General features: G+C 41.2%; 1 protein-coding gene across 2 annotated transcripts in view; it reads right to left on the minus strand.

The window, feature by feature from the left end:
- LCP1 (lymphocyte cytosolic protein 1) overlaps positions 1-14097 on the minus strand; it is a 52637-nt gene extending 38540 nt beyond the window's left edge. The window contains exons 1-3 of one of the 2 annotated variants that reach the window (XM_069758271.1): positions 13984-14097; positions 3650-3737; positions 32-195 (exon numbers count right to left, since the gene is read on the minus strand). In XM_069758271.1, the coding sequence (XP_069614372.1) occupies positions 32-195; positions 3650-3713 (228 nt within the window). In that variant the 5' untranslated portion in view covers positions 3714-3737; positions 13984-14097. The remainder of the gene's footprint in view (positions 1-31; positions 196-3649; positions 3738-13983) is intronic. The other variant, XM_069758272.1, reaches the window with a different exon arrangement.
- Positions 14098-14897: the final 800 nt, after the last annotated feature.

Here is a 14897-nt window from a genome sequence, read left to right on the forward strand (position 1 = left end):
TACTTTCTCCAATGATTCAGGATAAACTTACTGTGATAAATTCATCAAAACTGATCTTGCCATCTCTGTTCTTATCTCCTGTTTCCATAAGGCTTTGGATTATCTCTCGTAGTTTATACCCAGGGAGGGGCAGATTAGCAGCTCTGAACAGGTCATTTAATTCATTAGGGCTTATGTAACCATTACCATCAGTATCTAAATGGGAAAATAAAGATGTTACCAGGGACTACAAGATGGTGGGCATATTTATGTAGGAGGATATTAATAGCATATAAATTAATGGAATACTGAGTACAATTCCAGGCTCTAGTGGGACATACCTGAGCAGGAGTGGGTGCAGAGAAGAGCGACCAAGGTTATTACGAGAATTCAGGGTTATTCAGTTTGGAATAATGATGGTTATTACAATGTACAGATATATGAAGGGACAGTACAGAGACCTTTCTAATGATCTTGCCACACACGCTGACAAGGGGGCATCCTCTACATTTAGAGAAAGTAAGGTTTACCCATCATTACAGACTGTGATTCTTTACTGTAAGAGCAGTGAGAATATGGAACTCCCTGACACTTGATGTGTCATGGTTGATTCATTAAAAAATAAGAGATTCTGGATGTCTGTCTTGAAAAATATAATATTACAAGTTATGGGGACTAGATTCTGTGATGGGATCAGGGAACTAGTCTGATTGGCATATATGGAGTCAGGAAGGATTTTTTTCCCCTAATATGTGGCAATGCCTCATGGGGTTTTTGCCTTCCTTTGGATCAACATATTAGGTTATAGGTTGAAATTGATGTCTATTTTCAACTTTTAAAACTATGAAACTATAGCATATAGATATATAATATAATAAGTATATAATATAAATATAAGCAAGCATAATAAATAAATATCTGATTCTGAAAGTTATTTCACAGGCATTTAGCCTTATTAGTTAAAGGGGTGCTTTCACGTTTCATAGCTATTGCCTATCCAATGAATAGGGGATAATTGTGCAATCACTGAGGGTCCAACAGCTGTGGCCCCCTCAGATCCCAAGATCCTCTGAAGAGTCCCGGCTGAATGGAGCGGAGGTCGATTACATACAGTGTCTCTCAGGTCCTCAGGATCAGCCGTTTTATCCCATTTTTTTTCATGCCTACACTTCTGACAGCTCTAAAAAAAATTCTCCTTTAGATATAAAAAATTAATTTTGATGCTTCTTTTCGCAATACGTGGGGCTTAATTTTTATGTCATTTAATTTTGTTTGCTCATCAGGGAAAATTGTAAAGAAAAATAGGAAATGCATGTCTATTTTTCACATTTTATTTCTACATTTTTTTACGACCTCAAAGGATCTCTAAGAAAAACATTTTTCATATGTATTAGATACATTTGGTTTTGTTTTTTTGTTTTTTTTAGAATGGCGGGGCTATAAACAGTGACTAGGACTAAGGCCATGTTCACACAGTGCGTTTTTTACCGCGGAACCGCGGCGGTTTTGCCGCTGCGGTTCCGTAGCTGTTTTCCATGCAGGGTACAGTACACTGTACCCTATGGAAAACAGGACACACTGTGCACATGGTCCGGAAATTGTAAAAAAAAAGACGCGCTGAATAGCTCCCGGAAAAAAGAAGGAGCATGTCAATTCTTTTTCCGGAGCCGCAGCGGTTCTGCACCCATAGACCTCCATTGTGAGGTCCAAACCGCAGTAAAACCCGCAGATCAAAAATATATCTGCGGGTTTTACTGCGGTTTGATGTGCAGAACCGCTGCAGCAGGAAGTGCGGGGAGCGGGCGGAAGTGCGTGGGCGGAGTGTGGCTGCCCCCCCCGTGTTCCGATCCCGCCCCCCCGTGCTCCGATGCCCCCCCCCAGTGCTCCGATGCCCCCCCCAGTGCTCTGATGCCCCCCCCGTGCCCTAATCTCCCCCCCTTATACTCACCCGGCGTCCCGGTGTCCGTCCGGCCGTCTTCTCCCTGGGCGCCGCCATCTTGCAAAATGGCGGGCGCATGCGCAGTGCGCCCGCCGAATCTGCCGGCCGGCAGATTCGTTCCAAAGTGCATTTTGATCACTGAGATATAACCTATCTCAGTGATCAAAATAAAAAAATAGTAAATGACACCCCCCCCCCTTTGTCACCCCCATAGGTAGGGACAATAAAAAAAATAAAGAATTTTTTTTTTTTTTTTCACTAAGGTTAGAATAGGGGTAGGGGTAGGGTTAGGGTTAGGGGTAGGGTTAGGGTTAGGGGTAGGGTTAGGGGTAGGGTTAGGGTTAGGGTTAGGGGTAGGGTTAGGGGTAGGGTTAGGGTTAGGGGTAGGGTTAGGGGTAGGGTTAGGGGTAGGGTTAGGGTTAGGGGTAGGGGTAGGGTTAGGGTATTTTCAGCCATTTTAACCCTAAAAAAATTCCTAGAAAACACACAGACTCTGGCTAGAAAACTGCATCAAAAAAACGCATCAAAAAACGCATCAAAAACGGACCAAAAAAGGACCAAAAAAAGGACCTGCGTTTTCTGCCAAGAGCTGCAGTTTTTTAAAAAACAGTCAGGAAAAAAAAAGGATGGAAATCCTGAACGTGTGAACATACCCTTACAGTTTTGCAGGGTTTTTTTTGTTTTGTTTTATTGATTTACTTTTTAGTCTTGCTTTTTTTTATTTTTTTATTGTTTTCATTTATTTTGCACAATGTCACCCTATGGGAGGGGGTATTTTAACATAGTAATAGATTTTTTATTATGGATTTCCCCAGTATCCGGGGATTGTATACTTGCCCCAGTTAAAGTGGAAATTCAGCCACATAGCACAGCTGACTTAGGACCGGGCAGTTCCTGCTCCCTCCCTACATCCAGGGATCACATGATAGCTGGGTCTTGAAGAGGGAGCACTAACAGGGCTTCCTAATCTGGTTATGAATAGCATGATCAGGAAGGCAGAGAGAGTAATAAACTCTCACTTTCTCCATTGGGAGTCTGTATGTGTCTGACACCTCGACCTCGCACCTGAACAATCTCCTACAAGCTGTTAACTTTGCACTGATGTTTTAGAATGTCAGTACAGAGCAAAATAGGAGGACCGTCCAGATGTATAAAGTCTATGGGTGGTCCAGAATTAGTTAAAGATCACTGACCAGTGGATCTAGTATAGATGGTGATCAACCAAGCAGTTAAAAAATATTTTTTTGTTTTGCTTTAAGAAGTGTAACTTTAAGGTGGCTTTATAGCTAAAAAATTGCAAATAATTTTTCAGTTGGAGTCAAACTATATAATTTTCCTGTTGTGTTTGTTCAGTCAATAACAAACATTATTTCTGGATTCTAATGCTTTGTCCTGGAACAGGATTGATGAATTCCCCAACATATAACATTGCTATGACAGAAGTCCCCAATATATGCCGTTGTATAGGCATACAATGACACACTTTTTTTCGGTATCCCAATGAATAGGAAAACTCATAGGATTATGCTTTCCTATAAAAGACAAAAAAAATTACGCTGACACATATTGGCTAAGCGTATGGACTGAATGCATGGAAACCTATAGATACTTTCGGCATATGTGTTGAGAAGGAAACAGAGCCTTATAGCCATACAGGCATTTCTATAAGAATCAGTAGAATATTCTTCCAGTATTTGTGGTTTTGCTGTTTATAACGAAGAAACATCTTACCAATCTTGCTAAACTCTTCTCTGAGCTCCTCCATTTCCTCATCTGTGATTGGCCTTGATTCCATGTTGTCCTTTTATTCAGTTCTGCCCTTGATACAATACATAAGTAGATATTTCATGTAATAATTTGCACGGTGGTTCAGTGGTTAGCAGTGTTTTCTTGTAGCATTGGGATCTTTATGTAGAATTAGATATCTAACCAAGGAAACCATCATGTTCTCTGAGGGCATGGATTTAACCTGAATAATCACACACTCAAAGGGCTTGTTTTCACTTGCGAGGAACACGTCCGTGTCTCGCATGTGGAAACGAAGCTCTGGTGCCGGCATTCCGGAGCGGAGCGTGCGGCTCCATGTGTTGCTATGCGGCCGCACGCTCCGCTCCGGAGTGCCGGCACTAGAGCTTCGTTTCCACATGCGAGACACGGACATGTTCCTCGCAAGTGAAAACAAGCCCAAAAACATACTGATGGGTTTAGTTGGCTTCTGATGAAATTGGCTATCATCTGAAGATGTGCGCTTAGGATTGGACATTTTTATTGATTCAAACAAATAGATTGATGGCAAGGTACAAGTGATTGTTTTGTACAATGGGTCAGCCATCCTGTAAAAACACACGGTGGTACACATAACGCAGCATGAGCCAATCACCCTGCCAGTGATGTCGTAGGCACAAATATGAAGGATACAATGGCGCAAGGACTGTGGGGGTTACTGTTGAATAAAGGGGTCAGATTCTGATTAATATGTGTGGGAGTAAAAGAAAATTAGTGGTGGAGTCAAAATAGGCGGCAATATAACTAGGCTGTCAAAAATGTGGTTTAGGGCAATCTTAAAACTGTCTGGGGTAGTGCATTCCAGAGAACTGGTGCAGCAGGAAAAAAGTTTTGGAAACATGAGTGGATTATGGCGAGATTTAGTCTGTGATTGGTGGCAGAATGTCGGATTAGATGGTAGACAGAAATGATGTAGTGCAAAGCTGTACTACTTAAACAACAGAGATACACTACATACAGTATAGTCATACTTCAGGGTATGTGCACACGTAGATGGAACCTCTGCGGATTTTTCCGCACCTGTTTTTAGAAATCCGCAGGTAAAAAGGACTGCGTTTTACCTGCGGATTTACCGTGGATTTTATGTGGTTTTTATGCGGATTCCACCTGCGGTTTTACACCTGCGGATTCCTATAATGGAGCAGGTGTAAACCGCTGTGGAATCTGCACAAAGAATGAACATGCTGCGGAATAAACAACGCTATGTTTCCGCATGTTTTTTCCCACAGTATGTGCACTGCGGATTTTGTTTTCCATAGGTTTACATGGTACTGTAAAGTCATGGAAAACTGCTGCGTCAAAACCGCTGCGGATCCGCAGCGCGTGCACATACCCTCAGACTTCCTTTTTCTATGCCTCATTATTGCTAGTCTCATGCACGTTCTAAGACTATTATCTGTGATTTATATTGAAGGTGTAAGAATCCAGTGTATTAACCAGCCCCACAAAATGAATTTGTATAGTGGAAAGATTTGCAGTTTTCACAACGCGCCTTAGTTAAATTCAGGAAATAGAGCATAGTCAGGAAAATGGTTAAGTGGTTTTCCTGTTAGCATATAAACATGATCAGCCATGGGTTTTAGATAAAATGTGCATTAAAATTGCTAAAGTGTAAAGTATTTGCTGCATTTTTTCAGTATTTACATGCAAGATTGTGTAGTAATCCTGCAAGAATGACTTTAGCTACAAAAAAAATAGGGTATGTGCACACGTAGAATGGTCCTCTGCGGATTTTTCCGCAGCGGAATTGATAAATCCGCAGGGCAAAAACACTGTGTTTTTCCTGTGGATTTATAGTGGATTTACCTCAGTTTTTGTGTGGATTCCACTGCGGTTTTACACCTGCGGTTTTCTATTATGGAGCAGGTGTAAAACCGCTGCGGATTCCGCACAAAGAATTGACATGCTGCGGAATGTAAACCGCTGCAGTTCCACGCGTTTTTTTCCGCAGCTTGGGCACAGCGTTTTTGGTTTACATTGTAGTTTAAACTAATGGGAAACAACTGTGGACCCGCAGCAAAATCCGCATCGTGTGCACATAGCCATAATGTATTGGTGTGAAGAATCAGATCTGTCAAACGAACTTTTTCCTAATGGAATAAGGGGCATCATTTGTAAGTAGGTTATAGGTAAGTCCATGGTCAATATATTTTAAGAGACAGTTTGTTGATCCACAAACCATAATGCTCCATTCCATGTTCTATGCCGGTTTATGGAATAGTCACTTCCTCTGTAACTTCTCAGTCTTGCTTCTGGTTTGGTTTTTCCCTCCCTAAGACGAGAGCTACTTCCCTGTTACAGTTCTGCTTTTTTCTGACTCACAAAAATGAGCAGTTTCAGCCTAAATCCTGTCCTGTTTACAGTATCTCCTTGTTTGCTGCTTTATATATCTATCACATGGCAAATGCCACATTCTCGGCAGAGATCCACAGACTGAATTGTGGGATGCACAATCTGGTCTCCCATACACATATAAGTCAACTTAAAAGTTTACATGGGGCAATGCACCGCCAAAAACTGAGATCTTTAGCGCTGCACAAAAGATCATTTCATGTGTTCTGCTTGTTCATCGCGTGATCGGCAACCTGTTTACATGGCAAGATACCATGAAACAAGCACTTTTAACAAACTTCGTTCATGATTATCTTGCAGTGTTAATGCCCCTTTAGGCTATGTGCACACGATGCGGATTTTTCTGCGGAAACACAGCGGTTTACATTCTGCAGCATGTCAATTCTTTGTGCGGAATCCACAGCGGTTTTACACCTGCTACATTATAGAAAACCGCAGGTGTAATGGAAGGTGGAATCCGCTCAAAACCCGTTGTAAATCCGCGGTTAATCTGCGATAAATCCGCAGGTGAAAAGCAGTGCTTTTGACCTGCGGATTTATCAAATCCGCTGCAGAAAAATCCGCAGCCCTCACAGATACGTGTGCACATACCCTTAGAGAACAAAAAGATCAGCAGTCCGAAATCAGGCACATTGGATTCCTATCTCCGGTGGTCTCCAAACACATTACACCATGTTCCAAATTATTATGCAAATGACATTTTTCTTGGATTTTCCTAAATGGTCGGTGCAAATGACAGTCAGTCTAATGAAAGTCATCACCCGTTAGAGTATACATCGAATTTTATTGAAGAAACCTCCCAATGATAACAGTATAATCTCCAAAATGAATAAAAACTCAAAATGCACTTTTCCAAATTATTAGGCACAGTAGAATTTCTAAACATTTTATATGTTTTAAAGAACTGAAAATGCTCATTTGTGGAATTTGCAGCATTAGAAGGTCAAAAAAGCTATTTAACGCCAAAACATCCTAACAGGCCAAGTTATATTTTAACATAGGATCCCCCCTTTGATATCACCTTCACAATTCTTGCATCCATTGAACTTGTGAGTTTTTGGAGAGTTTCTGCTTGTATTTCTTTGCATGAAGTCAGAATAGCTTCCCAGAGCTGTTGTTTTGATGTGAACTGCCTCCCACCCTCATAGATTTTTTGCTTGATGATACTTCAAAGGTTCTCTATAGGGTTGAGGTCAGGGGAAGATGGTGGCCACACCATGAGTTTATCTCCTTTTATGCCCATAGCAGCCAATGACTCAGAGGTATTATTTGCAGCATGAGATGGTGCATTGTCATGCATGAAGATGATTTTCCTTCTGAAGGCACGTTTCTGCTTTTTATACCATGGAAGAAAGTTGTCGGTCAGAAACTCTATATACTTTGCAGAGGTCATTTTCATACCTTCAGGAACCTTAAAGGGCCCTACCAGCTGTTTCCCCATGATTCTGGCCCAAAACATGACTCCTCCACCTTCTTGCTGACGTCGCAGCCTTGTTGGGACATGGTGGCCATCCATCAACCATCCACTACTCCATCCATCTGGACCATCCAGGGTTGCTCGACATTCATCGGTAAACAAGACTGTTTGAAAATTTAGTCTTCATGTATGTCTGGGCTCACTGCAATCTTTTCTGCTTGTGAACACTGTTTAGGGGTGGCCGAATAGTAGGTTTATGCACCACAGCAAGTCTTTGAAGGATCCTACACCTTGAGGTTCGAGGGACTCCAGAGGTACCAGCAGCTTCAAATAACTGTTTGCTACTTTGTAATTGTATTTTGGCAGCTGCTCTCTTAATCCAATGAATTTGTCTGGCAGAAATCTTCATTATGCCTTTATCAGCACGAACACGTCTGTGCTCAGATTCAGCCACAAATCTTTTAACAGTACGATGATCACACTTAAGTTTTCGTGAAATATCTAATGTTTTCCTGCCTTGACCAAGGCATTGCACTATTTGATGCTTTTCAGCAGCAGAGAGATTCTTTTTCTTTCCCATGTTACTTGAAACCTGTGGCCTGCTTAATAATGTGGAACATCATTTTTAAGTAGTTTTCCTTTAATTAGAATCACCTGGAAAACTAATAATCACATGTGTTTAAGATTGATTTCAGTGATCCATTGAGCCCTGAGACACAATACCATCCATGAGTTTATTTGAAAAACAAAACAATTAAATCTTTAGGACACTTAAATCCAATTTGCATAAAAATTTGGAACACAGTGTAGACTGTCAGCCAAACCCAGGTTTGGCCGACGTTATGCTAATGTGGATAAGAGCCTTAAAATTTGAACTAATAATAATAATAATAGTGATAATAATAAAGTTCCATTAAATAAATGGTGCTATAATAAATAATAATAATACACAGCTAGATTTAGTAAAAATCCTTGCTGATCTATTTGTACATCCATGTTGACCAATGGTTACTCCCTGATGTTGTCACAGAGCTATTGTGGCAATTGTGTGTGGCAATGTTACATCACCTCTGTCTTTGTACTAACGAAAGCAAAAATGCAATACCTCCACCACAGTTCATTAGCAGAACTCAGCAGCAAGAGAGAGGTTAACACAGAAAGGATAACGATGACCAGTCCAAAGTTATCATCACCCATGGGTGATCAGCCAGCTGCATTGTCGGTGGCTACCTCCTGAGTTCAGACACTTTGCATAGAACAGGACCCTGATCCAGACATCAGCAAATTTTCGCTGAATCTGGGAGAGTTGGCAAGTTTACACTGTAATGCTAAATCATTACAACATATGGAAAGCAATGCAATTCCAAAGTTTTTCAATGTCGTATATAAATTAAAAAAATATTTCAAAAGAGCAATTTTGCTACAGGATGAGAAAAAATGTCAGGATTGCAGCATAAAATGGTATGTCACAAGATGCAGATTTGTTGCAGAACTTTCTGCAACTAGAAATTAGTTCCATTATTCTGAGTGAGGTTGTTTCTGCAGCATATGTATGGATTCAGATGAATGGGACCGTTGAAAACCGGCCATTTGTGAATATACTGAGGGACAATTCACTAGAATTTTAAGGTAATTTCTCACTCTGTGTTGTTAGATGACCGATTGAAGGTAATGGTTAGAGTTTTAACTTGAAGCTCTTACAATTTGCTATCTATGACCCATAATGAGGTCCTGGTTATGGGGGACTTTAACTACCCGGATATTAACTGGGAAACAGAAACCTGTGAAACCCATAAAGGCAACAGGTTTCTGCTAATAACCAAGAAAAATTATCTTTCACAATTGGTGCAGAATCCAACCAGAGGAGCAGCACTTTTAGACCTAATACTATCTAATAGACCTGACAGAATAACAAATCTGCAGGTGATCGGGCATTTAGGAAATAGCGACCACAATATTGTGCAGTTTCACCTGTCTTTCACTAGGGGGACTTGTCAGGGAGTCACAAAAACATTGAACTTTAGGAAGGCAAAGTTTGAACAGCTTAGAGATGCCCTTAATCTGGTAGACTGGGACAATATCCTCAGAAAAGAGAATACAGATAATAAATGGGAAATGTTTAAGAACATCCTAAATAGGCAGTGTAAGCGGTTTATACCTTGTGGGAATAAAAGGACTAGAAATAGGAAAAACCCAATGTGGCTAAACAAAGAAGTAAGACAGGCAATTAACAGTAAAAAGAAAGCATTTGCACTACTAAAGCAGGATGGCACCATTGAAGCTCTAAAAAACTATAGGGAGAAAAATACTTTATCTAAAAAACTAATTAAAGCTGCCAAAAAGGAAACAGAGAAGCACATTGCTAAGGAGAGTAAAACTAATCCCAAACTGTTCTTCAACTATATCAATAGTAAAAGAATAAAAACTGAAAATGTAGGCCCCTTAAAAAATAGTGAGGAAAGAATGGTTGTAGATGACGAGGAAAAAGCTAACATATTAAACACCTTCTTCTCCACGGTATTCACGGTGGAAAATGAAATGCTAGGTGAAATCCCAAGAAACAATGAAAACCCTATATTAAGGGTCACCAATCTAACCCAAGAAGAGGTGCGAAACCGGCTAAATAAGATTAAAATAGATAAATCTCCGGGTCCGGATGGCATACACCCACGAGTACTAAGAGAACTAAGTAATGTAATAGATAAACCATTATTTCTTATTTTTAGTGACTCTATAGCGACAGGGTCTGTTCCGCAGGACTGGCGCATAGCAAATGTGGTGCCAATATTCAAAAAGGGCTCTAAAAGTGAACCTGGAAATTATAGGCCAGTAAGTCTAACCTCTATTGTTGGTAAAATATTTGAAGGGTTTCTGAGGGATGTTATTCTGGATTATCTCAATGAGAATAACTGTTTAACTCCATATCAGCATGGGTTTATGAGAAATCGCTCCTGTCAAACCAATCTAATCAGTTTTTATGAAGAGGTAAGCTATAGACTGGACCACGGTGAGTCATTGGACGTGGTATATCTCGATTTTTCCAAAGCGTTTGATACCGTGCCGCACAAGAGGTTGGTACACAAAATGAGAATGCTTGGTCTGGGGGAAAATGTGTGTAAATGGGTTAGTAACTGGCTTAGTGATAGAAAGCAGAGGGTGGTTATAAATGGTATAGTCTCTAACTGGGTCGCTGTGACCAGTGGGGTACCGCAGGGGTCAGTATTGGGACCTGTTCTCTTCAACATATTCATTAATGATCTGGTAGAAGGTTTACACAGTAAAATATCGATATTTGCAGATGATACAAAACTATGTAAAGCAGTTAATACAAGAGAAGATAGTATTCTGCTACAGATGGATCTGGATAAGTTGGAAACTTGGGCTGAAAGGTGGCAGATGAGGTTTAACAATGATAAATGTAAGGTTATACACATGGGAAGAGGGAATCAATATCACCATTACACACTGAACGGGAAACCACTGGGTAAATCTGACAGGGAGAAGGACTTGGGGATCCTAGTTAATGATAAACTTACCTGGAGCAGCCAGTGCCAGGCAGCAGCTGCCAAGGCAAACAGGATCATGGGGTGCATTAAAAGAGGTCTGGATACACATGATGAGAGCATTATACTGCCTCTGTACAAATCCCTAGTTAGACCGCACATGGAGTACTGTGTCCAGTTTTGGGCACCGGTGCTCAGGAAGGATATAATGGAACTAGAGAGAGCACAAAGGAGGGCAACAAAATTAATAAAGGGGATGGGAGAACTACAATACCCAGATAGATTAGCGAAATTAGGATTATTTAGTCTAGAAAAAAGACGACTGAGGGGCGATCTAATAACCATGTATAAGTATATAAGGGGACAATACAAATATCTCGCTGAGGATCTGTTTATACCAAGGAAGGTGACGGGCACAAGGGGGCATTCTTTGCGTCTGGAGGAGAGAAGGTTTTTCCACCAACATAGAAGAGGATTCTTTACTGTTAGGGCAGTGAGAATCTGGAATTGCTTGCCTGAGGAAGTGGTGATGGCGAACTCAGTCGAGGGGTTCAAGAGAGGCCTGGATGTCTTCCTGGAGCAGAACAATATTGTATCATACAATTATTAGGTTCTGTAGAAGGACGTAGATCTGGGGATTTATTATGATGGAATATAGGCTGAACTGGATGGACAAATGTCTTTTTTCGGCCTTACTAACTATGTTACTATGTTACTATGTATGAGCGTAAACATGGAAATTGCAACACCAAAACGATAAGCTGTTGGAATTTTGAAAATCACAGGATGGATAGACATATTAGTGATCATCTTGATTTATTCAGTACCAAAAATGAGCGCCAAATGCAGGAATACAGTACTTACATGACTTTGTATGCTATCACCAGTTATCTGAGGAATGTTCTGCCACGCTGAGTGCACTTGGGCATGCAAATCATTGAGATCCGCTACTGGCAGCTCTCTTTGCATTTTCCAATTAACGATGTCCCACAAGTGCTCGATGGGAGACAAGTCTGGAGACATTGCAGGCCTTGGTGGCCCATGTAGGCCATGAAGAATGCTCACAGTAGCAGAAGCAACATGCTGCCTAGTGTTGTTGTGTTGAAGATTGGCTCATAGAACACTTTGGAGAAATGAATGTTCCACTGGTTCTCTAACCAAATTAATGTACCCACCAAACTTTTCGTGTACCTGAAATGAAGACTAGAGGGGTGCGGCTACCATACATTATGTCCATATGGAGATCTCAGCACTAAGATCTCGGGAGATGAGATCTCAGCGGCCAAGATCTCATCTGTGTGTGTGTCGCCCCGGAAGCCATTTTCCTGGAGTCCACCGCATAGTAAACCTTGTAAGTGTGGGGGCTCTGGGCTTTCACAAAATGTTGGTGGAGCCCCCGCACCACCAAACACCCACAGAGGCACACATCCGATCACCCCCTCATCCCAGCCTGCAGCAACGCTTCACTCTTGCCTCCTCCAGCAACGACCTTGGGACCCTGCTTCACCGCAGTCACCACCCCCGGTAAGCAATAAGACGCATGGATTGTAAGAAGCAGAACTATTTTATTAAAAAAAAAGGTTTTTTTCCTCCTCAAAATTTGAGGTGCGTCTTATAAACCGCAAAATATGGTATATTAAATAGGTTGCTCAGAAAGGCTATTGAGCCACTGAGCAGCTGGATCCATGGTGCAACTGCTACCTCTGCACCCTCAAAAGTTACACCCTTCCTAATAGCTGCTTTTGTACCAATTGGAGATTGTAACCTTTTAAGTAGAACCCTGTCCCCTTATGTTTTTAATGCAATATTGTGCCTCATGGTAATGTTGTCATTGTACCCTGTAGCCTATTGTATCTCTCTGCAAAAGTCTTCATAAGCAGAATTATTATTGTTATTTATTTATATTCATGAAAAAAGTTATTGTTTTCTCATTCTTCATGGAAATGGTATAGGTCTTACCTTGCAGGTATTGTCCATACCACAAACTTTAAATAGACTGTAACTGCCTAGGACTTATATACATGACATTACCATGTGCACAGAACAGGTAAGGCTTTTTTCACATTTCCGTCGGTACGCAGCCGTCGCTAAAGCGTCGGCGCGACGTACCGACGGATGTTGTGAAAATTCGGCACAACGTGGGCAGCGGATGCAGTTTTTCAATGCATCCGCTGCCCATCCAAAAGTCCCGGGGAGGAGGGGGCGGAGTTCCGGCCGCGCATGCGCGGTAGGAATTGCAGGATCCAACGTACGAAAAAACGTTCCTATGAACGTTTTTTCGCTACGACGGTCCGCCAAATACCGACGCATCCAGTGCACGACGTATGGAACGCGTGTCCATACGTTGGGATGCGTCGGTAATACAAGTCTATGTGCAAAAAACGCATCCTGCGGGCAACTTTGCAGGATGTGTTTTTTGCACAGAACAATGCATTACGATGGCCCCTAAACGACGGAAGTGTGAAAGAGGCCTTATATAACAGATTGAGAAGCTACAAATCTGCATTACAAACACATATGGTGCCTCTGTTAGGCATTATACTTTATCTCATATTTTAGGGTTAAATAACTAGAGAATTTCCACAGTTTCAACAATGCAGTTACCCAGTAGACTCACAAACCACCACGTTTTCCCACCATAACTAATCATGTGGCCATACTCTTTTTGGGGGATTAGCTTTCCACTCTTAAGCTTATTACATGCTTAGATGGTCAGTTTCAAATGTCATTCTCCAGACTCTTGTTCCACCAATGGATTTTTATAACAATTAAATTTTTCATATGGTGATTTAAAAAGGCTTAACAAAATGGTGATTGCTCTTTGATTACCGTTTGCTCTGACCACAAGTTTCCTGTGTAGCTGTACAGCTCAGGGCTCAGTGCTTACAGCTATAGTAGGATTACTATCGGGGGTACAAATGATAATTCACCATTGGACAGTTACTCATGATAAATTAGTACATTAGGAAATTAATTTTATATATAGAATTAAGAAAACAATAACTTACCTCTTTCAATAGGTGGCTGGTCACGGGCAATGCAACAGGGATGTCTTTAAAGAAGTTTGGTGCACTGAGAAACACTAGTAAAGCTTTATTTTGTGGTTAGTAGAAGGAAGTGACTGATGTGAAATTATGACTTTATAAGGAAATGTCAGCCGTTTTAACCCTTCCTCTATTTCCAGAACCACCTGATTAGTCAAAAAGATGTTAACACCATTACCCACTTCCTAGCCTATTGTGCGGCGTGCTTTAGCAATGCTAGGTGCCATTTCTATCTCTTGAACTGCATTGCTCAGTCATTTTTTACAGGCTAAACATCCACTTGCGTACAATGTGAAATATAGGCAGAGTCCCATTGGCCGCCCAAAGATTCCTTAGTTGAACCCAGCATCTAACACAATATTTAGTATCCAATAGAACCAAGTCTAAAAGGTTGGCAACACCATTTGGAGCTGACACAGGAGTCCATTGCTTGCCACTAGGGTACATTTTTATGAGTTGATGCTTAAATAACCTATGAGATCTAGTTGATGATACATCTTTAGTGTGCAATTATATATACTGTGGTAATGCCAGTCACTTGTCTGCTACTGAGGTAGGCACAGGAACATTTGGGGTTAAAGTTCGTGGCTGGTTTATTCCTTCATAAACCCACAAAAAAACAAAACAAAATGTCCTCAAAAAAATATGGTCCAGCTCTCGGGCTATACTTTTGGCAGAAGAGTTTCTTAGTGGTACTGCTTCTGGGTAATGGATCGCATAGTCCATGACCAGCAGGATGTATTGATGCACCCATGTAAACTTAACTAGTGGACCTATTAGGTCCATGGCAATGCTCTCAAATGGGACCTCGATAACAAGTAACGGGACTAGGGGACTTCAAAAGTGAGAAGAGGGAGTAGTTATCTGGCAGGTGGGGC

Source organism: Ranitomeya imitator, chromosome 3, assembly GCF_032444005.1.
Source record: "Ranitomeya imitator isolate aRanImi1 chromosome 3, aRanImi1.pri, whole genome shotgun sequence".
Lineage (NCBI taxonomy): Eukaryota > Metazoa > Chordata > Amphibia > Anura > Dendrobatidae > Ranitomeya > Ranitomeya imitator.